The sequence below is a fragment of the Theobroma cacao genome, chromosome 8, assembly GCF_000208745.1.
Source record: "Theobroma cacao cultivar B97-61/B2 chromosome 8, Criollo_cocoa_genome_V2, whole genome shotgun sequence".
NCBI classification, from domain to species: Eukaryota; Viridiplantae; Streptophyta; class Magnoliopsida; order Malvales; family Malvaceae; genus Theobroma; species Theobroma cacao.
The window spans coordinates 2,607,873-2,633,693 of record NC_030857.1 but is presented as its reverse complement, the minus strand read 5'-3'; the positions used below and the strand labels follow the sequence as shown (position 1 = coordinate 2,633,693).

At 35.4% G+C, this 25,821-nt stretch overlaps 5 protein-coding genes and 1 pseudogene across 7 annotated transcripts; 2 read left to right on the top strand and 4 right to left on the bottom strand.

The window, feature by feature from the left end:
* LOC18591694 (carboxypeptidase B2) lies at positions 1,865-7,106 on the top strand. Of its 2 annotated transcripts, XM_018125290.1 has the most exons (12): positions 2,158-2,231; positions 3,091-3,142; positions 3,238-3,295; positions 3,375-3,485; positions 3,711-3,848; positions 4,508-4,577; positions 4,662-4,717; positions 4,846-4,971; positions 5,628-5,767; positions 6,212-6,284; positions 6,380-6,454; positions 6,638-6,969. In XM_018125290.1, exons 1-12 carry the CDS (start codon positions 2,174-2,176, stop codon positions 6,950-6,952), a joined length of 1,272 nt encoding a protein of 423 aa, XP_017980779.1. In that variant the 5' UTR covers positions 2,158-2,173; the 3' UTR covers positions 6,953-6,969. The 2 variants fall into 2 exon arrangements, with proteins under 2 accessions (XP_017980778.1, XP_017980779.1); XM_018125289.1 differs by lacking the exon at positions 3,091-3,142 and having other exon boundaries at positions 1,865-2,231; positions 6,638-7,106.
* On the bottom strand, positions 7,342-11,180 carry LOC18591693 (pentatricopeptide repeat-containing protein At5g42310, mitochondrial). Of its 2 annotated transcripts, XM_007017948.2 has the most exons (5): positions 9,297-11,180; positions 8,677-8,829; positions 8,504-8,575; positions 7,865-8,048; positions 7,342-7,636 (listed from the first exon to the last, which is right to left on the bottom strand). In XM_007017948.2, exons 1-4 carry the CDS (start codon positions 11,070-11,072, stop codon positions 7,938-7,940), a joined length of 2,112 nt encoding a protein of 703 aa, XP_007018010.2. In that variant the 5' UTR covers positions 11,073-11,180; the 3' UTR covers positions 7,342-7,636; positions 7,865-7,937. The 2 variants fall into 2 exon arrangements, with proteins under 2 accessions (XP_007018010.2, XP_017981782.1); XM_018126293.1 differs by having other exon boundaries at positions 7,342-8,048; positions 9,297-11,072.
* LOC18591692 (probable polygalacturonase At3g15720) lies at positions 12,427-15,433 on the bottom strand. The gene is made up of 9 exons (XM_018125470.1): positions 15,422-15,433; positions 14,872-14,985; positions 14,614-14,754; positions 14,378-14,521; positions 13,673-13,880; positions 13,299-13,380; positions 13,087-13,195; positions 12,843-12,959; positions 12,427-12,702 (listed from the first exon to the last, which is right to left on the bottom strand). The coding sequence occupies exons 1-9, from the start codon at positions 15,431-15,433 to the stop codon at positions 12,427-12,429; spliced, it is 1,203 nt and encodes a 400-aa protein (XP_017980959.1).
* On the top strand, positions 15,655-22,204 carry LOC18591691 (pre-rRNA-processing protein TSR1 homolog). The gene is made up of 21 exons (XM_007017944.2): positions 15,655-15,990; positions 16,108-16,184; positions 16,268-16,345; positions 16,428-16,559; positions 16,765-16,815; positions 16,924-17,055; positions 17,143-17,265; positions 17,386-17,463; positions 17,716-17,808; positions 17,883-18,005; positions 18,113-18,196; positions 18,781-18,879; positions 18,996-19,211; positions 19,405-19,480; positions 19,891-19,994; positions 20,081-20,340; positions 20,439-20,525; positions 20,604-20,834; positions 21,035-21,113; positions 21,231-21,294; positions 21,744-22,204. Exons 1-21 carry the CDS (start codon positions 15,900-15,902, stop codon positions 21,860-21,862), a joined length of 2,397 nt encoding a protein of 798 aa, XP_007018006.2. The 5' UTR covers positions 15,655-15,899; the 3' UTR covers positions 21,863-22,204.
* LOC18591690 (vinorine synthase) lies at positions 22,266-23,853 on the bottom strand. Its single transcript, XM_007017943.2, has one exon. The coding sequence runs from the start codon at positions 23,666-23,668 to the stop codon at positions 22,289-22,291; it is 1,380 nt and encodes a 459-aa protein (XP_007018005.1). The 5' UTR covers positions 23,669-23,853; the 3' UTR covers positions 22,266-22,288.
* LOC18591689 lies at positions 24,458-25,790 on the bottom strand (annotated as a pseudogene).

Genomic DNA, 25,821 nt, shown 5'->3' with positions numbered 1-25,821 from the left:
ATTGATAAATTAGCTAGTTGTTTTCAATTCATGGTTGAAGATGCAAGGTTGAAAAAGCGTGTAGCTGAGATAGTTTAGGGAGTTGAAGGTTTGACTCTCGAAGAAATTGTTAAGGCTGGACATATCATTTTTAGTGATATGTGGAGGATAAATTATCTATTTTCATTGTCAGAGGAGTTGCAGAAAATTTATGTAAAGGCTTTGCTTAGTGGCTCAATCTAAAGCAATGATGGGTATTATTATTGCAAAGAACTAGTTATCAATTTAGGGTGAACTTTAACAGTGTTATTAACTTTGAACTCTTTTGTATTTTAACAATGGTGTGTCTATCCTTTAGGTGACTTCAACTTTGATTTTATTAAAACTTTATGACTTTTGGTTTGGAGCATCAATCAAGGAACTTCATTTATGATATTCAGTTATATGGTTTTGGTGATGTTATGCTTGATATTTTGTTTTAGCTTGATAGTAAGTTATTTTGAATTTATGATATTTTCAGAAGAAATTAATTGGAGATTGAGAATTATGGGTATTTGGTTGCCAATTTGCTATTGGTTACAAGAGAGGAAGCTATCACAATAATATATACATATAAAACGTATTAAGAAATAAAAATAAAATATTATCTTCTAAAGAAAAATTTTAAAATAAAATATACAATATAAGAAATTATATTAAAAATAAAATATAAAATATATTCTTGTAATAAGAAATGAAAAATAATATATATTTAATTAAAAATATATTTAAAAATGACATTATATAAAAATTAACAATAAAAAAATACATGTTAAACTTGTATTTTAATATATAAGGGTAGTTTTGAAAATTAACATTACATACCTTGTAAAGTACTTGTAAAACAAACACTGTAATGTTATCTTCGCTGCATTTTAATCATTATATTACTTATATACTAAACACTGCAATGTTATCTTTCTTGCAATCACATTATCTGCAATCACATTACATTGTAAAGTATCAGACGCTACCTTAATTCAACATCCAAAGTAGCAATGGGTCGATAGGATAAAAGTTAAAACCCTCCTAATCAGGTTAGAGAAGTTCAAGCTTACAAGGCAAAGGATCGAGCTTAGTTTGATCGGGCCCATGTAGTGGGCTTCGCAGATTGAGGCAACCCATCTTTGTATCTGCCACTAAATCATTAATAATGGATAGAGAGTATCCAAATTTGTTAATTATTTTGAAGATAATTTTAAATTTTAATTTATTAATTATTAAATTAATAATATATAAAAATTAATTTTAAATTTATTTTTTATTTCAAATTTAGGTTCAAATATTAATAATCAAATATTAAGTATTGATTTATTGAGGGATAAAATTTTAATCCAATTTAAATTCAAATTTAGATATTTTAAATATTATGTTTAGAACAACCTATCTACTACTATAAACTAAAGAATAAATTAATTAAACGTTTGTTCCTAATACTAATCTTTTGAGATTCATTAGAGAACTACTTAATCGAAATTAAAATTATTGAATATTTCACGTTCATGATAAAATCAATCAGTGTGTCGATTGAATGATCACTCATTATAATAATTTAGATTTAAATTTATATATTTTTTATTTTTTACAGTATTATTACATATTTATTTATAGACTATCTAGATATAGCTTGACCTAAAATGATGTAAACTGTTTTAAATTTTTTCCATAATATATAAAAAAAATTAATTGACCGTTTCTGGACTCAGATCGCAGAAGAGTAGACTGCCCCTGTCACGGCGAGATGGAAATAAATAATGGAAGTAATGAAGTAATTAATTAATTAAACAATCAGCGACACTAGTAATCAACAAAAAATTAAATAAAATAAAAAACAAGGCCGTTGACCGTGGAAAAGCCAGGAGACAAACTGACAAAGCCACACATTCTCTTTCTCTCTGCATCCAATTCATCGCCGAAGCGAAAAAAGTCTTTTAAGGAAAAAGGAATCATTTATTATTTTTTTTTTCGCGAATTTCTTCTTCCTAGAAAATATGAAATGAAAATTATCACGGAAACCTGCCCCGGACCAGCAGCGTCAGCGTTTCTCTTCTTTTCCTTGTCGTTCCATTGGCCATGGGTGGTTCCTTTCTCCTCTTCTCTTCTTTCCTCCTCTCCATTTTTGCTTGTTTGCGAAGCTTCTCCCTCGTTTACGCCGATGCTAATCTCACCCAACCGTCTTTTACCCCCATCAACCGCGATCTCTACCATTCAAGGTATGTTTTCTCATCAGTTTATTTCTCATGGTGTGGAAATTTCAAAATTCTGTTATATCTTTGAATCTCGAGAAACAATTGGTAAAGTTTTTCACTTGTTTTCCTTCCTTTTTTATGGCGTTTGATTTAATATGAATATAGGATCATCAAATTCGTGCATCAAGGATCAAGCTTAGCATTTCCGTCCGTGTTAGTACTTAGTAGTCTAACGACAAAATCTTAAACTTGCTTGATATTTACTTTTTTGTTCTTTACCTTCCCTGGAATCAATAAGCAGAATATTCTAATTTTAATTTTCTTTAATATTTTGATCGCTGAATGAATCTTTTGAACCAAAAAATAATAAAACAGAGTTGGTTTGCTGCAAACTCCTGCGGAAATATATAAGATTGAAATACAGCTCACTAAGAGAAACCCAAAGTAGATTCAAGTAGGGAGATTTCTATAACAAAATGTGTTCTTGATTCTTCCTTAGTCTTCTGTGATCAAATTGACTGTCTGATCTTCCTTGCAACCAGAGATTTAAAGCCTTCTCTAATTTGAACTTTTCCAGATATGGTAGATTGAAGCTTGCCAGACTAGTTTTGCAAAGTTTACATGAATATCCTTGATTTTTTTAGATTAATTTGGCATGGTGAAAATTGCCAGACCATATTTGATTGTTTGATTTTGAACTTTCTGCCATGTTTTTAAGGTTAACTGGTTATTTAGATGTCTAGAATTAATGACATGAGAGTAACAGTCTGAGAATAGCCTGAAAATCCAAATGAACTAATCTTAGTCTAGATCGTTGAAACTTTTTTTTTTTATGGAAAGGTTGTTGAAATTTATGACTTACCAAGTTTCTTAACATGTGAAGGATCTAGTTCAGAACCAAACAAATGTTTGCCTTTTTTCAATCTTTGGATCGGGTGTGTGATTGGAGTTTGAATTTTAGAGCTTTATTATCTTGATTTCTTGTTTTACTAGAATGGGGGTTTTAATTTACTTTTATACTGTTTTGCAGTAATGATTTGATTGAACAGATAAAGTCTTTGGTCCATCGACACCCTGACAAATTTACTGTATGTGGACTACAACTTCTATATTTGGTAACAATTATTCTGTGGTAATTTGTTTTATAATAATTCATACCATAAACAGGTAGAAACAATTAAAGCTGGGAACAAAGGCTACGGAGCAGAGATCACTGTTGTTACTTATTGTCGAAGTAGGAAAGAGAGTGATGAGAGGTCAAAGTTCCGGATCCTTCTTGTAAGTTTCCTGCATAATCATGTTTTACTGAATAGTAATATAGGAAGAAAAATTGATGTTTTTGCTTTCTAGTTATTAAAGATTTTAACAAATGGGAATCTAATGCTTAAATTTGCATACAACCACTGTAACTGTGAACCCTGTTTCTAATCTGATATGTAGTTAATAGATGATCTCAGATTGGTATTTGCTGGTGTTCTTGACAGATGATTCCTTGTCTTCCAGAGTTTTGGGCAGCATGGGAGGGAGCTTATTACATCTGAACTGGCATTGCGTATCTTGTCAATCTTAAGTGAAGAACAGTTTCTAACCAAGATGGACCGAGCTTCCATAAATAGTGCCCTTGATAATTTGGTTATAAAGGTAATTTCTATTTACCTGCAAGAACAGTTCTTGGCTTCTGTTTTCCCACAATATGAATGTAACTGGTTTCTGTATGGTAAAGGGAGTTTGTTTATGCAAATTTAGTTAAATTCAAATGTAAATTATAAGCTTGCTATAGGAGGCAGTATGAATAAAATTTTGTTATCATTGTATGGTCCTCTGCCATGAATTCCAGAATAGATTCAAATATTCAAAATCCTTTCTCCCCCTACGCCACCTAGTGGCATTTTATTTCTTAATATTTAGACTTCATTTTCTTTGATTTCTTGTGAAAATTAGAGTTTTATCAGTGGTATCTGCTTTGCCATCAAAAGGTCTTACATATTTAACAGCAAATCTTATTAAGGAAAAGCTTCCTCTGTCTTGTTTGTTTGTTTATAACTTGCAAGATCATTATTTTTTCTCCCTGGTTAACTAGTCAATAATTATTGCGAATTTATTATCCTCTTAGATTGATTCGCAATTGGTAATATGTGTCCTAGGATCCAATCAAGCATACATGTTCTATGAACATGTGATGCAGGATATATGCTGTAAAATTAAAATAATAAAAAAATTGCCTGATTTTCTTTACTTGTTTTGAGAAATAGTACATTGACCATTAGTAACTTGAGTGCTAATGTCAAATAATATGGCAGGTAGTGCCAATGGAAAACTTGAATGGCCGCAAGCTTGTTGAAGCAGGAGATCTTTGTGAAAGGAGAAATGGTAATATGATTTCTCTTATAAATATAATATATCTATGACCTTTTGGTAAGAAGTTAAAATTTTTTAAATTGATTTCTTTGGCAGGGAGAGGAGTTGATCTCAACCGGAATTGGAGTGTAGACTGGGGAAAGAAGGAGAAGGTTCATCATACCTCTCATTTTCTTCATGCAAATCCTATTTCATATAGTTCTTACTGCAGTTGCATGTTTAAGTTTTATCTTCAATTACATGATAAGGTTTTACACTTAAATGGTTTCTTCAATTATAGGACTATGATCCATACGAAGAAAATCCTGGAAGTGCTGCTTTTAGTGAGCCTGAAACCCAAATCATGCGGAAACTTGCCATATCATTTGATCCTCACCTATGGGTTAATGTACACTCTGGGATGGAGGTGAGTGATCCTGAAATCCATGTTAGCAGTTCTTTCTTTTTTCTTCATTTACCAATTTTTGCCTTAACTATTGTTTAATGCTGAAGCCGTTCTTCCCTAAGAATTGCAGCCTTAAAGTGCTTTTTTGGCCATTGAAATCTCTGGGAAATAATCACATGTAGTAAAAGGCATTGTTTTTTTTTACCTGAAATGTTTTGTCTAGAGGAATTAATGCAGTTAGTGTGCAATATGCAACCATACATGATAAAAACTCATAAAGGAAAAGATGATCTTTCTAATCAAGAGAAAACTTTGGATGTAGAATTTGGATAATGTTGGTAAGAGCGTATAATAAAAGATTTAATATCCTGTCGGAAGATGATTGATTCTTGCATTTTATAATGTTTTAGTATCTCCGATTGCTTGTAGTTCAGTTTTTTAATCAAACACCAGTATGTTTTTTGGAAGAATTGCCATCTCTGCTTGAGTATGAATTGATTGGGCTGAATTTAACATATATTGGCTTGGTAAAGTTAATTTGAGATATTTCTTTCATTGATATCCTAATCAACGATGCTCAAGTTTGCTTTAGCTTTTTGGTCCTTTTCTTTTCTCTTAGGGATCGATCTGATGTGCTCTGTATGACATCTTCTTGGTTTATATTATAATTCATGTAGGCACTATTTATGCCATATGACCACAAAAACACAACGCCTGACGGATTGCCATCACAGCAAATGAGATTGTTGCTTGAAGAACTGAATAAAGTTCATTGCCACAAGCGTTGCATGATTGGTTCTGGTGGAGGTTCTGTCGGGTTTGTATTTCTCTACTTTGAAGCAATGATGACTTGTGATAGCATCATGCTACTTAAGTATGTAACGTATATTTATAGTACTCCAAGAACTTGAGGTATAGGCATTGGCAACTAATCATTTTTACAGCTTCGTTATCATTTCTCCTAAGTTTGTCTTTTGGAAGCCAACTTTTCTTAAATATTTCTATCCTGTACAAATAATTTATAGTTCATGCCAATGACTTCATTCTTGAAATGCTTCGTTTTGTATACTAGACAACTCTATAGTTCAGTGAATTACTATTTATGCAACCAAAGGCGTGAGATTAAAAGTCTAAAAGGGGGGTTTTAATGGCAATCTTTCTGTTTTCGTCACCAAAAATAAAAGTAAAAAAGAAATCTGTGTTTTTTATATATTTTTCATTCAATCTGATCCCGCTAAAATATGAATGTTACTAATTTCAGGTATTTGGCGCACGGGACAGCAACAGATTACATGTATGATGTTGCAAGAGTACCCATGGCATTCACCTTTGAGGTATTCTCGAAATGCAAACTCTCTTTTCAGATAATAAGTTAATTAAAGCAAATTTACCTCATTAATAGAGCCATACCTTGCATGTTGGGTTACAGATCTATGGAGATGATACAGCCTCAACAAAAGACTGCTTTAAAATGTTCAATCCAGTTGACCATACCACCTTCAAGGTATGTTACCTTGCCTCTAAATTAATTGCTTACACTTTTTTTTTTTCATTTTGTTATTCTTAATATAAGTCCACATATATTTACAAGTTCTTGAACTCTTTTCTACAAGAGGAAATTATAGTTTATTGATGATAAAAGTGATTGGTTTATTTTCGGTAACAGAGATTTTGTTTGGGTTTTCAGGGAGTTGTCAATGACTGGTCTGCTGCTTTTTTCACAATTTTTAAACTATTACCGCATCAGCTTGATGTCCATACCAAGGCTGCTGTATCTAATTTGGAGAAATGGGTATCCATAGATGAATATCTTGATGGTTACTTAATGGGGAGGAGAAACAGATACGGGAAGAAGATGGAGGTGCTTGAGGTTGGAATGCAGGAACTAAGAACATATTTCAGGCTTTTCTTGTTATCCTCAGTGCTGTTACTGTTCATGTTCTGCTCCAGAATTTCAAAAAGTAAGGGTGGCAGACAAATTGTTTCAGCCATGCCTCTTTGACATTTTACATAGAATGCAAATGAGAGAGAGCTGTATGTTAATATTCTTTGGTCCATAAAGATGTATACTGTGATTTGCGAGAGTGAATAGAGATATTCTTTGTATGTGTTGGTTACATTCTTCTTAGATAATGTAGATATTTTTTGACGATTCTTTGCTGGGTTCAGAGTTAATGCTTGCTTTGCTGCAATGGAAACGTGATTTCAATCTTTTATTTGTTAGTAATTTTTTCTAGTAAAGAGATCACTGTCATTTGCAATTAAGCCACAAGAAAGTGCGTGCAAGTTTTTCATAATTTTGAGGTCGTTTGCGGGCAGCCAGAAGGTTCGTAGCAACTGATATTGACAGAGAGAGGGAGAGAGCGAGAGAGAGAGAGAGAGAACAGAGGCTTAAGACATTCGTCACTGCTTTGCTAGACATTGTTTTCTATATAGAATGGTTATTGTTTTGAAATATAATACGAGATACAGAAAACGAATCAGTTTCTATTTGTAATGGTGAAGAAAAATTGTTTCTATCCTAAATGAAAGGAAGAGAGGGTCGGGCTTCATCATGTCTAACGTATGATAGTCCTGACATATGACAAGTTTCCCCATTCCCACCTTCGGAATACAGCTCCTGGAGTTCAATCACTCGTAAGAGTCACACGAGGATGACCCTGCATGGCAGCATGAACTGAGGTTCCTGCAAAAGGAAACCAATATACAGATATAGCAGAAGACTATCATGATTTTTTGCTATATAACGGCATGGCTGAAGAGTGCCCATTCACTTTCAATTCAACACAGACTTACTTGTTGATCATTTTAATTTAAGGCCCTTGTCAGCCAAAACTGCTTGAAAAATTTGCTTGCTTCCAAGATGGCATTATATGAAATGTTCATACATCAGAGAAAGACCACGGCAACTAACCTCAATTTGATAACTCAAACATCAGTTGGTTCCGTCATCAATTGCTTTAGTTATATGGATTATTGATTGTCATCTATGACTTCACTGTCTGTTTCATGTATCTCAGAGCAGACCGCAACATTGCCCTAGCTTTCCTATCAGGAGTGCAGCCGGACAAAATCATCTCTTCATAGACAGCTGGGACCTGAACCCAAACCATACAGATTATCTTTAAATAACAAGACATAAAAGTTACAATTATTAATAGATGATATGGTGCAATGAATTACAAAAATATAGTAGCAGCAACAATCAAAATCAGTATCACAGATCTATTAGGTCTTTCAAGATTTTAGTGAATAGGACACCTAGTAAATGTTGCTACATGCAAAGAGGAGAGAGGGGGAGAGATGGTTGTGGGAACAAAAGATGCGAGTTTATGGTTGCTTTCTGTTGAGAGTGACTTCACTATCAATACTCAAATCTGCAATAACCATAGTTAAATGAAAGAGAAGAACACAATAACTGCAAAAAGCAAAGACAGTAGGCAACTAATCCAAGTGGCCAAGCATACAAAAAGCACAGAAAAGATTACTTGCGACACAGAAAGCAGAGGCTAATATCTCATTCTCATAGCAATAAGGACACATTAATTGATACCTTATGAAACTTGTCAACACGTATAAGAGATTTCATGAGTGTGGTATAGGTGACAACATCTGGTTTCACATCCTGTATATAAATTGAACCAAATAATAATGTCATAAGTATCACTTAGAAAGAATATTACTAATATTTTCAAGGCAGGCAAACAAAGGTAACAGGGTACTAACATTTTCCTTCATATATTGTAATACAGCAAAGGCCTCAACATCCCTTCTATCCTCACCAAAAGCATTTATTAGTGAATTGAGAGCCAATAGATTAGGCTTTAGGCCATCAGCTCTCATAATCCTTAATGCATTTATTGCTTGCTCAGATAAACCCTGTTCAAAAGTAAACAGAAGGATGATAAGTTATGCTCGATACATCTCATCCAATAGAGCTAGCTCTAGCTAAACCACAAACTTTAAGTAGAATAATAAACTGACAGGCTAATAGAAAATGCAGTCTTTGTGCCAAGCAGATCATTTGACTAGTGTCTTTTGTTCATCGCGAAAACATAGGCCCAAATCAAGTGTCTAAGATTTTGACTCACTTGCCAACATACATCTGGTCCACTTTGTCCAACAATTTCCGACTAAACAGGAAACATGCAAGAGATTTCTCAAGATACAGACCATATTGAAGAGGATCAAAATTGTCAAGAAGTCCAGACTACTATGAAATCACCAACTCAAAAAGGCTTTATGAGTGACACAGCTAACTAAGACTCCCAATGATGGAGCATATACATGGTATAGATGCCGTAGTGTTGAAAAATGAAAATTGAAGCAATAATAGGATAACGTACCCTTTGTGCATAGGCATTTATTAAGGCATTATACATGGTTAAGGAAGGTTTTAACCCGGCAGACTTCATGAGTTCCAAGCACTCCATTGCATCACTAAACCTCCCAGACTTTCCATATATATCTACAAGTGTGGTATACGTCACAATATTAGGCAACAAACCCTGACTCTGCATCTTCCCCAACAAGCTCTTTACATTGTCCCATCTCTCCTGTTCTCCAAATGAATTTATCATAATATTATACGTAGTAGTACATGGTGAATACCCACTTTCCTTCATTTCCTCAAACAATTCCTCTGCTCTGCCATGTCGCCCTGCTTTACAATGGCAATCTATAAGCGTATTCCAAGTAACAGTATCCGGCTTGATCCCCTCTGATAACATTCGGTCAAACGTATCCATTGCATGATCAAGGCAGTTACACTTCCCAAAAGTATCAATCATCACATTATAAAAATGCCTATCAGGTTGAATCCCATTACTCTTCATTTCCCTCAGAACCTGAAACGATCTTTGCCATTCTCCTTTGTTTCGATAACTAGCTAAAATCCTACTATAAACAAAAGAATTCGGCTGCACATTATTCGCTTCCATCTCTTTCAGAACAATTCTTGCACTCTCCCATCTGCCGGCATTCGCATAAGCATCAATTAAAAGACTATAAGTATGCTCATCAGGTGAAACCCCACTTCTCTCCATCTCGGATACAACTAACTCTGCATCTTTCAAAGAACCCGCTTTCACATACCCTTTGAGAAGCGCATTATAAGCTCTGGTTCTCGGCATCAATACAGTTCCTTTCATTTCCTCGAAAACAGCTTCAGCCTCCGCAATCCTCCCACAACAGCCTAACGAATATATAACCGCCACAAGAGTAGCCGTTTTCGGGTTCAACCCAATTGCCTGCGCCATAGCTAAAAACTTTAAAGCGTGGCTTGGGTCATTCGCTTTAGCGAAACCAACGATTATATCATTCAAAAGCTGACCATCGACCTCAATTTTATCACACTCAATTTCCCCATAAAGCTTCTGCAAAAGAGATGAATCAATCTTGTTGCTTCTTGTGAGCGATTGAATTATCAAGCTGTAATTCACGAAATCCGATTGGTAACCGTCTTGACGCATTCTTGACATCAGATTAAGAGCCTTCTCGAGATCGTTGTTGCGTGCGCAGGCGTTGATTAAGGCGTTGTATGTTAAGGGAGTAAGGGTCTGCCTCTGTGAGAGTAAAAACGCTTCATACAGCTTCTCGGAGCGGCCAAGCGCGTGGATTAGAATCGAGTAGAGAAGCTCGTAGGAGAAACAAAGGTTGTGTCTTTGAAGCCATGAAACGACGGCGTACGCCAAGTTGATAGAAGAGGAGGAGGAGGATGAAGAAGAGGAACACATAGATTTCAATAGAGAGTGCCAGAGAGGAGCAGGTACCGCGCGGTATGACTCGGCCAGCTGGAACTCGATAGGGTCGAGTGAAGTGGGTGAGGCTGAGTCGGAGTCCGAGTCAGGCTCCGAGTTGGAGCTGGAGAGGTAGTTGAGCAGTGGAGTGAAGTCGTAGCGGCGCTTGTGAATAGAAAGAACATCGCTTTGGTCATCATCTTCATCGTCATATCTGTCTCTATCTTTATCTTTATCGATTGAGAGGCTGATGGACGCTTCGGCTGCAGTCGCGGCGGCAGCCGTGTAGATGGATGTTTGGAGACTGACGTGGAGGCGTGTGATTGGAGAAGATAGTTGAATAGAGGGGAAGCGAGCGGGGAGTGGGGGTGGCAGCAGGAGCATTCTCTTTATTTTTTCTGCGTTGCCAGGACTTCGGAGGGAGAGCGAAGGAATTTGCTTTTTCGGTTCTTAGCCGGTTAGTTTTGTGGTGGTGACAGTGGCGAAGCAGATCCCTTTTTTAAAAAAAAAAAAAATTAACAATAAATTAGAAATGCAAGACTATTTAATAAAGAAAATATAACGTGTATATCCTTTATGTACTCGCGCCCTGCGGGATCATCTACGGAGGAGATTTTTCCTTTTCATTAATTTTTTCAAAAGCTGATAAAAAAAATTAATAGTATAATTTTCTTTATTAGAATTATCAAAACCATGTTATAAAAATTTAAGTGATTCCACCAAAGATATATAATTAGATTATTTTTTCAGGTCATAATTCCTTTTATTATTATTAGCAATTAAGAAAATAGTTAAGTATGATACTTTTATCAATATTTTGCATGAGAAGTTTGATAATTTATCAATCTATTCTCCTTTTTATTTTTATTATTATTATTAGTATTATCATTATTTTTAACATTTGGAGAAGTTTAAAGAGAAAAGAAACAATCTTTATCATTCTAATTTATGTAATTGGATGTGAACTTGTGAACTTAATGGTAATGAAGTTTTATCCTTTTAAGAGTATTGAAACAATATTTGATAAAATTATATATGTATATATAGTCAAATTATTTAATTTAGTTAATTAAAAACAATATTAATTAAACATTATGAATCACTAAAAACACATTTTTTTTTAAAAGACTAAAAACACATTTAGTTCATATAATGAAATAATCATTCTGTAAAAATAAAATAAAATAACAATATATATAGTTTAATTTGTGAAATAAAATTACTTTTTTAATATTATTTCAATGATTGATTAGTAATAATAATTTTGAAATAACAAATAAATAAGCAATAAAAGAACAAAAATATCTTTTATTATAATTTATCAAAGTAGTGGGTTTAAAGAAAATATACATAATATTGTAAAAACTCCTAAAAAAACTTAGGCTCAACCTAAATTATCAAAATAACCTTTTATTTAATTTCTAATTATAAAGGATTATCGTGTGTTTAAGCTTCTAAATTATCCAATAGAAAGTATACATAACATTGTTGTTAAACATTATCGGGTGTTAAAGCTTGGTTATATTTTCAAACAATTTTGTTAGTCTACTCTCCTCATTTTCTTCTTATTTAAGCTTGCTCTCAAAGAAACCTTTGATTATTTACGAAGTAAATAAAAGATATTAATTAAATCTTATTTCCAAATATAAAAAACAAAGTCAAGGAGTAATTAATATCTTACAAATTCATGAATGATCTATATATTATTATTATATATAATAAATATTGTATCCGCAGCTCAGATACGTCGTCCCTTCCACTTTCCATAATAATTTTCTCTTGATTTGGGTGGTAAGCAAGGAACGATAGGCTTGGTCAGGGTAGAAGATCCTCGAACATTATTGCATTCAGATGTAACATTCTTTCCTGGAGTTGACGAAGTTATGGTGTTGTTGTTCAGAGTTATATCAGTGCAAGGAACGATGCTACTGCAATCCAGTTTGATAGCAACGTCAGTCGCAGACGTCCCTTGAAACCCACTGAACGTCACGTTGCTTATCTTTACAGCTGATTTCTGGATGCAAACATTTTTTTTTTGTTTAGACCAAATATTTGTAGTACATTATTCATCAAATTATATTTTCTATTTCAATATATATATATATATATATATAAAGAAAATAAATGAGAAGTTATTATTTATATTATTATTACCCCTTCTCGTGGACAAGTTTTGTGAGGACAGTAATGTTGATCAATAATGATAGGGTTTTGAACGTTGACAAGTTGAATGCCATCGAAGGAAATATTCCTTGCAAACCCAGAGCCTCCCTGTAGAAAAGAAAAATGTTTGAGAAGAGTAGCGATCAGATATTTTTAATTAATTCTATTAAAAGAACGAGAAAATTTATATTTATATTTATATTTGATATACTTTATTGTGGAAGAAAAATATTACCGTCCATGTCTTGATTCTGGCTCCGTTCTGTGTTCCATTGAAGGTAGAATTCCTCACATGTACCTCTTCCACCGTTTCGAATTTTCCATTTTTCCCAAGACTTCCCACACTGCAATGTTGAATCTTCTTATTATGTATAGTAATCATTAATTTACTTTACGTTGTAAAGAAATATATAAAAGGTTAAATATAGGAAATTACTGAGAAATTACCTGATTCCATGACCAGGACCGCATGCAATACTTGTGATGTTGAGGTTGGAGGTACTACCATTGATGGCGATACAGTCATCTCCTATATTATACAAAATTTTTAAGAAATTAAAGGTATAAAAATCAAAATATTATTGCAAATAGTAATACTTTCCTGCTCTCTTTGTCTTTTATATTTTTTTTTTGTTTTCATAAAAATTAAAATAAATTTTGTGATTTTAATGTATTATACATTGAAAATTGGAAAAAATATAAATATTCAATGTTTTTTAATATAAAAAACAAAATGACTAAAAAAGTATTATTCAAATTATACATACAAGGAAGAAAATTAATAATTGAGGTTCAAAAGTGCGTATATTTTATACAAATACCAGTTCCAATGAAAGAATCTGAAATTTGGAGTGAAGAGGATGCAGAGATGTCGATCCCATCGGTGTTAGGACTGTCTTTGGGTGCAATTAGTTGAATATGTGAGATATTCACGTCCTTGCTGCCATTCAGGCTAACGTGATTCCCTGGACTGTTTAAAGAGGTGATCCCATGCACTTTAAGATTATCACATTTGTGAAAAGAGATAACCTGCACCAATAATTAATTCAAAAGACAAAGATATATTAATGTTACCAAGATTTATGCAATAAATTATAAAATTAATCTAAACTATTTTATTACCGCTGGTCCGCACTCTTTTGGTGTCTGAAAATTGAAAAAAAAAAGAAAATTAATTAATTAATTAGTTTATAATCAATATATAATAACATGTATGTTATGTATGCAAAATAAAAATATACTTTTTCCGTCCTTTTTTTTTTTATCTATCTTTTCTTTTGTAGATGTTCCAAAATGAAGTATCTTTTGAAAACATCTGATACTTTTATGTTTTTCTATATTACAAAGTTTTTTTTATTTTTTATATTAAAAAGTATTGAATATTGATATTATAATTTTTTTTTTCAAATTTTAACATAAAATAAATCAAAAGCAAAGTTTTTATCTTAATTTTCATGAGAATAAAAAATAAGTAAATATTTAAGAACAGAAAAATATTAATTAATTAATTAAGTATATGTTCAAACTTTATTCCACCAGGCAGCACCCTTGCCATCGATTTGTCCTGGTCCATCGACGGTAAGACCAGCTACATTTGAGAAGCACAACCAGCAACCATTATCACATTTTGTCCAAGTATTATTGTTTGGTGCAACAATATTTCCGAGGACCTGAAAAACACATTATTGTTATTTCAGTCAACAAAAATGAAAAAGATTATTCATCAATAAAAGAGATATGAAAAACTGCATATATAATTTACATGAATGTGAATGCTCTTTGACTTGCAAGGACCGGAGAATTGAACTTGCTTCAACAAAAAAGTTTTGTTCGAAGGGATTTCCAAGGTTGGATTTGGTGTATTAGTTGCTGCACAAAGAGCCTTCCAAGCTTTCAAAAAAGCCTATACATGCAAAAAAATTCAACACATAAATTAATTAATTCTTTGTTTTTCAAATATATTAAGAAGAACAATGCACGTGCTTTAAAACCTAAACAGATGAAAATGTTTTTTAATTACCAGCGAATCATCTGTTTTTCCATCACCAACAGCTCCGAAATCAGTGACATTAAGGGATTGGCAATTAGCGATCCCAAGAGCAAAGCTAAAGATCATAAAAGCAGTAAACATCGCCTGCAAAGAGAAGAAAGAAAAGGAATAATTAAGAAAAAAAACCTTCAAATGATGTACACATTCATAAAAGAAAAAACATAGCCACGAATGTAATTGAGGGTTCTAAATTCGAAAGGCTTCTCACCATCACACTCAAAGCTTTTCTTCTTTCTTCGATTGGTAAGTAAGAGTAATGAGTAGGGTTTTGTGATCCTTCTAGCTAGTTTCTTTGCTATTTATAGAGGTGTGCATGCATGGATGTAACTCCTAACTATGAGGGATTTAATTAATTATTTAGAAGTTAAATTTGGTAATAAATTTATTTGAAAAATAAGATTCTTTAATAGATAAGATTTATTGGTAATGTCCACATCAGCATATCTTACCCGTGATATTATTTTGTGACGGATTAATAAATTTAGACAAAATCCAAATTATCTATTGTTGTTGGGCCAACCTTAAAATACATTACGGCCCATCTAGCAGCCAGGTTTTGCTGATACCTCGCCTCGGTCCAATCTCTTACCCAATGGGTTGCCTTGTGAAACCAGCCTCTTTAGACTACTATCAGGCCTGGGTACGTCTTTTTATTTTTTTCTTTTAAATTTTTTTAAGTGTTCTAATTTATTTTATTTTAAAAAATAAGCATGTATATTATAATTGTTTTTAAATTTTTATATTAAAAAATCAAAGTTACAACAAACATAACCAAAAACCCTTGCCGCTAATTTTATAAAACAGCCAGGGTTAGGGTTTTAAGGAAGCGAGCCGAGGGTATCAATCAAAGTAGAATGGGGGCATAAGGATTTTTCTAGCTTTCCGGGAAAGTGGTGAACTCCTGTCGTGGTTAGCGGTGAAAAAGAGGAGCTTCAATCAGTTGAGTTGGGTGGCTTTGCATTGGATGACTCGCTAGGGTTTCTAAAGTGCAGCTCGCCATGGGAGGATCTCGAGTTCAAGTTAATAAGCCTCACAAGTCTCGTTTCTCCTCCAAATCTTCTCGCAGCCTTCACAAAGTCTCCCAAAAAGGTACTCCCGCTATGTTCTACTTTAATAATTCAAATTTATGATAATTTATTTATTTTTCTTACTTTGCGATTTTATCACTTTTCTTAATATGACTTTTTGAATCTTTTGGTGAATTAGATAAGAATCGGATCGCAAAATCAGACCGGAATGCAACGAAGGGAGCCCGAGCTGCTCGGCTTCAGCGAAGCAAGATGGTGAATGGCAATAAATTAACTATTTCTGTCAAGAACAAATGTGGTAATTATCTCACACTGGAAACTGCTATTTCATTTTGCAGCTGAGAGAGCAGAAGAGGGCAGCTTTTTTGAAGGAGAAAAGGGCTTCAAGTGGATCGGCCAGCCCTCCCCGTCTCATTGTAAGCTTTTTGTATGAATTAAATTTTCGGAAATGTTGCTTTGAGTATGCTGTTTTCATCCTTGTGGTTTCTTTTATGACAGCTTCTTTTCCCGCTTTCTCCATCTGTGAATGTAAATTCACTTGCTGAAGATCTTTTGAGATTGCTATCAACAGAAGGTGCTGGAGCTTTGTCATCAACGGTTGCTTCTTCTGAGTACAAACTGCGAGCAACGGTAGGCCTCATAACTCCTTTCTCCGCATTGTTAGTTAAAAACAGCTGCTATATATGAGAGGGTTTTGGGCATTATTTTTCTTTAATTTGTTATTTTCCGTGATGGACATCTGATTTATCATTCTTAGAAGTTAGATGTAACAGCTTTCAATCCATGATATGAAGTGCTAAAATTTGCAAACTAACTTTTAAGTTGTCCATTCTAGGTACTGCAAGCTCCTCATGGGGATCTATTATCATGTATGGAAATGGCCAAGGTACATATTATCCACAGCATGGTGATATTGTGTGTTGACCTGGTTTAGTGTGATGCTTCTTTGTTTTATTTTGTTCCAATTAATGGTTGACTGCCTTTTGAATTGTAGGTTGCTGATTTGATTGCTTTTGTGGCATCAGCTACTGAAGAAAGCACATGTGACTATATTGATTCATTTGGAAGTCAATGCCTTTCAGTGTTCAGGTCTCTTGGTTTACCAAGCACCGTTGTCTTGATTCGTGTATGTTCTCAGTTTATGACTTTATGTGTTGGGTACATGTGACATTTCTACGAAAGCAAGTAACGGGGTTAAAGTTTTTTTCTCCAGGATCTACCTATTGAGCTTAAAAGACGAAATGATGCAAAGAAGACCTGTACTTCTAGTCTTACTTCTGAATTTCCAGAGGATTGTAAGTTCTATCCCGCGGATACAAAGGATGACTTGCACAAGGTGATTTTATCAGCCATTGATATGCGTGTGAATGAATGAAATTGAGATTGAATGTGCTTGTGACCATTTATTCTCATGTTTTCTTGCTTCTAATACTGTCCACTGATGCGTTGATTGCAGTTTATGTGGCTTTTTAAGGAGCAAAGGCTCACAACTCCTCACTGGCGAAATCAACGACCTTATCTCATGGCACAAAAGGTCTTACTAATTCTTGCAACTTTTTTCTGGAATTCTACTTCATTAGAGGTAGCATGGTGGGGAAACTAACAAATGGTCTTTTTCCAATGCAAATCTTGCAAATCTAAAGGAAAAGTTGAATTATAGGTTGCACACATTCATTTTGGGATGGGTGGTTGCCAAATTCTTTTACATTCCTGTTAATTTTATTTCAGATTACTTGTTTCTGCCAAAATCTTTGAAGGTTAAATTTTACATGCTTCTATGTTTTAGGTTGATATGGTTCCAGATGATTCCAATCCAGGAAAGTGTACTCTTCTTCTCACTGGTTATACACGTGCTCACAGCCTATCAGTGAACCAGCTGGTAATCATATCTCACTAAGCTTGTGCTTTTATGTGTTTATCGGGTGGTTTGTTTCTTAGCCTCTTTTACATTAGGTTCATGTTTCTGGTGCTGGGGATTTCCAGTTGGGAAAAATTGAAATTTTAAAGGATCCTATCCCTTTAAATGCTAGAAAAGAGCATAATGCTATGGATTCTGATGATATTCAAGATGTTGAGGTAAAGAGAATTCCCCACCATATCATAAACAAGAAAGTGTTTATTTTGTATACCGGGTGGCAATGAAGTGGGTAATAAACCTTTTCTTTTTGATTCTTGGTTTATAGGTTATTCGTTCCCTAGCTCCTGATCCGTTAAACGAGGAGCCTTTGCTTGTTGAGAATGTTCCAGATCCACTTGCTGGAGAACAGGTAACATAGACAAGTACCAAAGCTTTAAATATCATGTTCCTATCCTATTATTACTAATACTGTCATAACTTGCTTTATTGGCATGTACATGAACATAGTTACTCCTCCGGCTCCTCATTCTTGTTGAGGCAAACAGAATACTGACTTCCCTAATATTGTTTCATCTCATATTAGCTGCTGCCTGGAGGTATATGACATGTAATAAAAGAATGTTTTCAACTATTTGCCAAATGTGGTCTTTTTGGAGTAATAGTAATCTTCATGCAACTAAACATGTAATAGGGAATGAAGTAGGCTTCATGTTAAAAGATACTGAGTATGCTTAATACTTGAGTATAATTGAATTGAATTAAGACATCAGAACCAATAGTTATATTTTCATACTTCTGCCTCCATTTTAGAGGTGTGCCTTTGATAAAATGTTTAAGTTGCCACTTGCCAGCAGTCCAACCTTCACGCTATTTTTGTATAAGCTTAGCGAGCTGACACACACACACACACACACACACGCACACACACACACATACATTTAGTGGAGGCTGGGGATGTTGAGCACTACTTATAATGTTGTGTTATTCTGACAGACATGGCCCACAGAGGCAGAAATGGCTGAGGCTGATAGAAATCAAAAGCAAAAGAGGCTGAGAAAGAAGAATCTCCCTCGAGGCACTTCTGAGTATCAGGTCTGAACTTTCTTGCCAATTTTTGGGACTTTAAATGGCTGCTGTCAACCTATATATTTTTATTTATCATATTGATGCATAAAGACCAAGTTGTGATGAATTCACTGTCTTTGCAGGCTGCTTGGATCATAGATGATACAGATGAAGAGGATTCTGATGCCAAGGATGAGGATGCTGATGACGACGACGAGGATGATGATGGCATGGTATTGGATGAAGGAGAAAGTGGATTTCCTAGTCAAGAAGGCACTAATAATCCAGACTTTGAGGACCAAGCTTCCTTGTACTTAAGGGACTCTGATGAAGAAACTGAAAATGATTCAGTGATGATGGTGCGTCTCTCTAATGCATCTTTTACGATGCAACTTTTACATAATTACTTGTAAGGAAGTGTTGGCTATATGTTCTTGCATATGCTTATAGGTGTTTATTTGTTTTGCTTGTAGTACACTGCTCCATCCATGGCATTTTATTTTATTCTCTTAGATGCTCAGAATGTGAATATTTTGCCTTTTCTTTATGCAGGAAGGGGAGAATTTGACGAGGGAGCAGATCGAGGCCGAGATTAAAAAAATTAAAGAGGCACATGCTGAAGATGAGGGTATTTATCCTTTTTGACTAATAGTAGAGTTTGTTCGGAGCATTGCTAATTATTTGTTGTCAACTTTTGTATAAAGTTGGAATAATCTACATGTTAATGGGGGAAAAAACCTGTATTATAATCTTGAAATTATCTATTGTGGCAGAACACAAAATTTTTACTCTTCCAATAAGTTTAAGCCACTAAATTTTGATCTTCAATGTCTAGTACAGGTGAAAGGGCTTGCATATTAGTTGGCTATTATAAGTGAAAATTATGAGATTGGGCAACTCTCCCTATACCAAATGCACATGCATATGCATTTTCTCTTCCACACTTTTTAAATCATCACATCTATGTATAAGCACCACTTGTCATCTAGATGCAAATGTACTGTTGATTAGTTGTTAACACTTAGTTTGTAATTTCAGAATTTCCAGATGAAGTGGATACCCCGCTAGATGTTCCTGCTAGAAAGCGATTTGCCAAGTATAGAGGCCTCAAGTCCTTTAGGACATCCTCATGGGACCCCAAAGTAATCTTATTGTGATACCTTTGTAATAAGCTATATAGTGGGTTAATTTTAAAAGTGTTATTAAAAGCTTACTTGGTGATTATTAGGAATCTCTACCTCCGGAATATGCCAGAATTTTTGCATTTGATAACTTTGCAAGAACACAGAAGCATGTTATTGCAAAAGCCTTAGAAATGGAGCAAGAGAGCAGAGACAACCGTGTACCAGCTGGTTCATATGCAAGGATTTATATCAAGGATATACCTCTTGATATTGCTTCAAAATTATGTGCAGTTTCAAGGAGAGCCCCCATTATATTATGTGGTCTCCTGCAACATGAGTCTAAGATGTCTGTCCTACATTTTAGGTATCTTCTTTCATAACACATTCCTGTTTACACTTTTCTGGTTATGAGTAATAGCAATCTACCCCATATTGGTTTTTTTAATATGAAATTTTTTGCAGTATAAAGAAGCATGATAGTTACGATGCTCCTATTAAATCTAAAGAAGAATTCATATTTCATGTTGGTTTCCGCCAGTTTGTTGCTAGGTAATGATCCTTTAAACCTTACTACTGCCTTAGATTTTTGCCAAAATTCTGAAGCCTGTCTTTGTTTCTTTGTTGCAGACCAATATTTTCGACTGACAATGTCAATTCAGACAAGCACAAGATGGAAAGATTTCTTCATGCAGGGCGTTTTTCAATAGCTTCAATATATGCTCCTATTTCTTTTCCACCTCTTCCTTTGATAGTTCTGAAGGGTGCAGGAGGAGCCAGCACACCTACAGTTGCTGCTGTTGGTTCCTTGAGAAGTATTGACCCAGATAGAATAGTTCTAAAGAAAATTATTTTAACTGGGTATGGATTTTTTTTTTGATAAAATTTAATTGAAGTTGTTATGATCTTGTATCTTATAGTAGGATTCTACTGTTTAGTTTTTAATGCAAATATCTGTTGAATTAATACCTAGAATTTCAGGCTTAAGAAAAACTACCTAACAAGTGTAGGAATCATTTTAGTAGCTTGGATTTGTTAATTTGGATTAAATCTTGATGCAGTTACCCTCAACGAGTATCCAAGTTAAAAGCCACAGTACGATATATGTTCCATAACCCAGAGGATGTGAGATGGTTCAAGGTAGGATAATGTTTGCAAGTGCTGTAAAGTACTTTTGTTTAATAGTGGAATAGCCAGTGGAAGAATTACTGTTGCATGGATTATTATTGAAATTTCCTGATTTGGATGTGGTTGCAGCCTGTGGAAGTGTGGACAAAGTGCGGTCGCCGTGGTCGAATTAAGGAACCTGTTGGTACACATGGTATGTGATTTTCCTATCAAATATACCTATGTAGCCTATGTGGCCATCAAATTTGTGGAACCTATTATTTAAAGAACTCATTTCATGAGGAAGTGTTTTCTTGCCATCTATCTGCTGGTAACATTTTCTTTTAAATCCCTTCTTTCTGGAGAGAAAGTAAGAGTGGAGAGAGGAAAGTGGTTATGCATAATGTCTTGAGGTTCTTTGGAGATTATACTTTTTCTTAGGACAGTGATGTTTGTTAAAATTAAGGTATCTACGTCAGTGGTTTTAGCTTTTTGTTATGCTGTTATAAATGCCTTCAATTTTTTATCATCCGTAGGAGCTGAATGTGTTGTGTTATGTACGACTGACATAATGCACGGATCTTTTTCTTTTGGTTGCAAGATGTTAAAATGCACTAGTCTTTGTGGAAAAAGCTGAGTACTGATTTTTCCATTTTTTATCAGGCGCAATGAAATGCATATTTAATGGGGGCCTTCAGCAACATGACACTGTTTGCATGAGTTTATACAAGCGTGCATATCCTAGGTGGCCGGAACACCGGTTCCCTGTCCTAAATGCTTGATCAAGAGCTTCTGTTTTCTAAAGATAGGAGACATGCTTGCTCATGTTGGGAATGAAGCACCGGTTCAGATTATCAATTCCGAATTTCATGTTCGCTGTTTATAAGCTACATTCAGTTGGGGGAATGGTCCAATTTACCCTGCTGTCTTCTTCCTCTCATTGCTGTGTTAGGGTGTTTGGTGTATATCCTATGTGGCGTAGTTTAATAATATATATATGTTTTTATTCGACAAAAACTGATGAGGGAAAAACCAAGAGGGAAAAGAAAAGCTCTATTTTTGTAAACTGATCAGATTTTGTTTGTTATATTTGCTCTGAGCAATGCTATATAATTTCCATTATATTTATTTGATTCACACAGCATAAAGATCATATTCTGTGAAAAGAAATGAGAATTCTTTATGGGGTGGTTATTTAGTACATCATTTCAAGCAGAGTAACCCACGTCGGATGGACTTGCCTCCAAGGAGCCAAATGCAAGGAGCTCCTCGTTCTGCTCTAGCTTGGCCATGTCCTGCTCATCCAAGAACACCCACGCTTCAATCCCATCTCCTAATCTTGTATCCATGAAAACAACCGTATTCGAGAACACAGTCTCTGATTTGTTGGAAGCAGTGCAAGTAACCCACGCAGGCTTTCCCCAGCCAAAATCTATCTCATAAAGACCAAAGTTGCACCAACTAGTAAACCCAATAAAATCAGTCTCACCAGCTGCACCATACGATGCCTTACCCATCATCTCCTCTATGTGCTCGCAAAATTTAAGCAATCCTCCCTCTCCTTGTAGGCTCTTAACGAAATCACCATCAGCTTTTCTTATCTCTTTCCTTAGATGGCAAACCAAGTCATCCAACTCTGTTTCTTCACCCATCACCAGTGCAGTCGCCATGCACAGGAAATTTCCCATCGAATTCTTTGGGACTGGCGGCACTGCCCTTCGACGAAGGTTCACAGCATGGTTTATAACAGTTGGCTTCTGGAAATCGGATTTTGCTTTGAAAGTAGCCATGAGACACTTGCAGAGGAGGGCTGACACGGCCTCGACTCGTGTTGGATCTGGTACACTTGAACTAGCTGTTTTGGCCTTCAGAGAAGCTATTGCCGAGGCGTCAAAAACAATTCTCCTCGACCAACATATTCCTGTTTTGAGAAATGGGGTAAACAGAGCTAGAATGGTTGCCTCCTTGGGGTATGCCTCGCTCTGTGGAAAGACAAAAGAGGCATCGAAATTGGGATATGCAGCTTCTTCACCAGACTTGCGAGTCACTGCAGCCCAACATCTGAGAAAGGTTGTAGCCGCAGGTCCATCGGCGATCATGTGCGAGAGAAATGTGCCAATAACAATGCCACCGCAGGCAAAGTTGGTAACTTGTATCATGGCTACATAACCTCCTGCGCTCGTTGCAGTCCAACTAGCCTCAGCTGGAAGGAGTTCAGGGATAAAAGACGAATCAGGGTGCCTGAGAAATTCATTAAGAGACCAATCAACTCGAGCCTCAACATAGTAAGCTCCCTCATCGTTACAATCAATGGAAAGACAGTCTTTGATCCTTCCAGCGAACGGATAGAAGAGAGTTAAGGTTTCTGACAGAGACTGCTTTAGCAGTTGTGACCTTTTGGAGTTGAAGGCAATAATATCAGTTAAGGGAATGCTCGTTTCTTGGTTCATATAAAAGAAGACCATAGGAACATAAATTAGAGGAATGAACTGATCCAAGAAGGAAATCCTGTGAGTTCTAAGATGATGGGGTGTCGGAGAAGCGGGCTTGATAAATTCTTCGGAAACTACTTCGACCTCCATAACCATTTTCTCTCAGGCAGGAAGACAGAAAGCCAGACACTGTTAAAAGTATGTACCCTTGTAAGTTTTAACAAAAACTCGAGTTTAAAAAGAAGAAAACTGAGTGACCTGTTTTTTCGTTGTCATTACTCCTGAGATCTCCTTCAAGTGATATAGGCCTATATAGCATTCAATGCCTTCCTTATACTTTTAACCCAGATTATATAATCTTTGACCCAGATTCTGAACTAAAAATTAGAGGGCCCCTTTTCTTCTTTGTGCATTTTTTGGTTAAAAAATTTGATATAGTCAAGGGACCTTGAATGCAATTAATTACTAGTCGTAGACTTTCCTGCCTGCCTAGTGTCTAGTTGCATCTTTTCCCTTAAGGCCGAAAGTGCAAGTTCGAGAGTTTGATACAACACCTTCTTCAGATTTTATTGTATTACTGTAAGAACAAATTTGCTCTGTTGTTAAATATAAAGTAACCTTAACGTTTGATCTATTGGAAAGATGAGTGTGAAAATTCTCTCCTCTTGCCCTGGTTGACAAAATTATGGTAATAGATTTCACCAAGTCAGAGAGAAAAAATCACAGTAATCATTTTAGTCTGAATCTCCTACGAGGAGTCCTTAAATCTGACAGCTACAAGCTTTGCAGAAGGACGCGAGAGAGTTTTCTAAGTGCGTTCCCTTACAGGTTTATAAATTGAAATCAAAGATCAAATTTCGTTCTCTCATGTGCCTCTAGAAAAAGATCGCCTCTTCTAGCAGAATTTAAAACTTAAAACAATCACCAGGACAAACAACAGTAAGCTTAATCCTGAGGTTCAAAAGGACTCGGATCCAGGGAAGCAAATGAGAGGTTGTAATATTGCCATGTCTTGTTCATCCAAGGTCACCCATGCTTCTATTCCATCACCATTTCTTGTTTCAATCAAAAACACCAAATTCTGAAACACTAATCCATCTATGCCACCAGGACTCACCCACATGGGCTTTCCCCATCCGAAATCAGCTTCATAGATACCTACCTTGCACATACTGCTAAATGCAAAATAATCAGCTCCTCCATTAGAGTGCACTTCCCCTAACTCTGTGAGACACTCGGGGACCTTTTGGAAACCTTTCTCACCTTGTAATTGGTCAACGAACTCACCACTAGTTTCCATTATCGATTTCCTCAGAAGAGCCCCCAATGACTGCAACTCTAAATTGGCCACTGCGTGACACTGTGCAGTTGCCATCCAAAGAAGATTTCCAATTGAATGTTCAGGCAAGGATGTTGCCGTTTTTCCACGCAAATTAACTATATGGGACAAAACAGATGGCCTTAGGGATCCATATCTTATTCTGGAGGCAGCTGTAACACATATCCATATGAAAGCTGATACAGACTCAACACGAGTTGGATTTCGCACAAATGACGAGCTAGAAGCTTTGGCCTTCAGAGTGGCTATGCCTGAAGCATCAAATACAAATCTCCTCGTAACACACTTGCCAAATTTTAGTAAGGAGGGCCATATAGCCAACATTGTATCGCTTGGCAACAAACTATTCTGTGGGAAAAGCAGCGGTGCAATGAAACTAGGCCTTGGTGCTTCACCTGAACCTCGAGCAGAAGCCGCCCAGGCCTTGAGAAATGTGGTTGATGTAGGGCCATCAATGATCTTATGCGAAGTTTGCGTGCCAATGGCAATGCCACCACATTTCAGTATGTTTACTTGAATCATTGCGACAGGAATTCCAGCATTCGGTGTTTCCAACCGGCTGAGGTTAGAAGGAAGCAATTGCCGTATCATTTGGCTGTCAGGTTTGCTAAGAATTTCTGATAGAGAACAACTAATCTTGGCCTCAAAGTACTGAACGCCAGAGTTGTTGCAATCAATGTAAAGACCGTCTTTGATTCTTCCTGCAAATGGGTAAAAGCTAGTCAAGGTTTCTGATAGAGATTGCTTCAGCCTCTCTAATCTTTCACCAACAACACTCATATTGTTAGAGTCACAATTTATGGGCCTGTAAAAGAGAATCATTGGAACATGTGCAGATTGCATAAGCTGATCCAAAAGGGAAAGCTTATAGGTTCTCAAGTGATGGGGTGTTGGGCATGATGGTTTGATGCTTTCCTTGGACATGATTTCAACCTCCATTTTCTTTGTTTTTCCTGGTTTTCTTATCAGT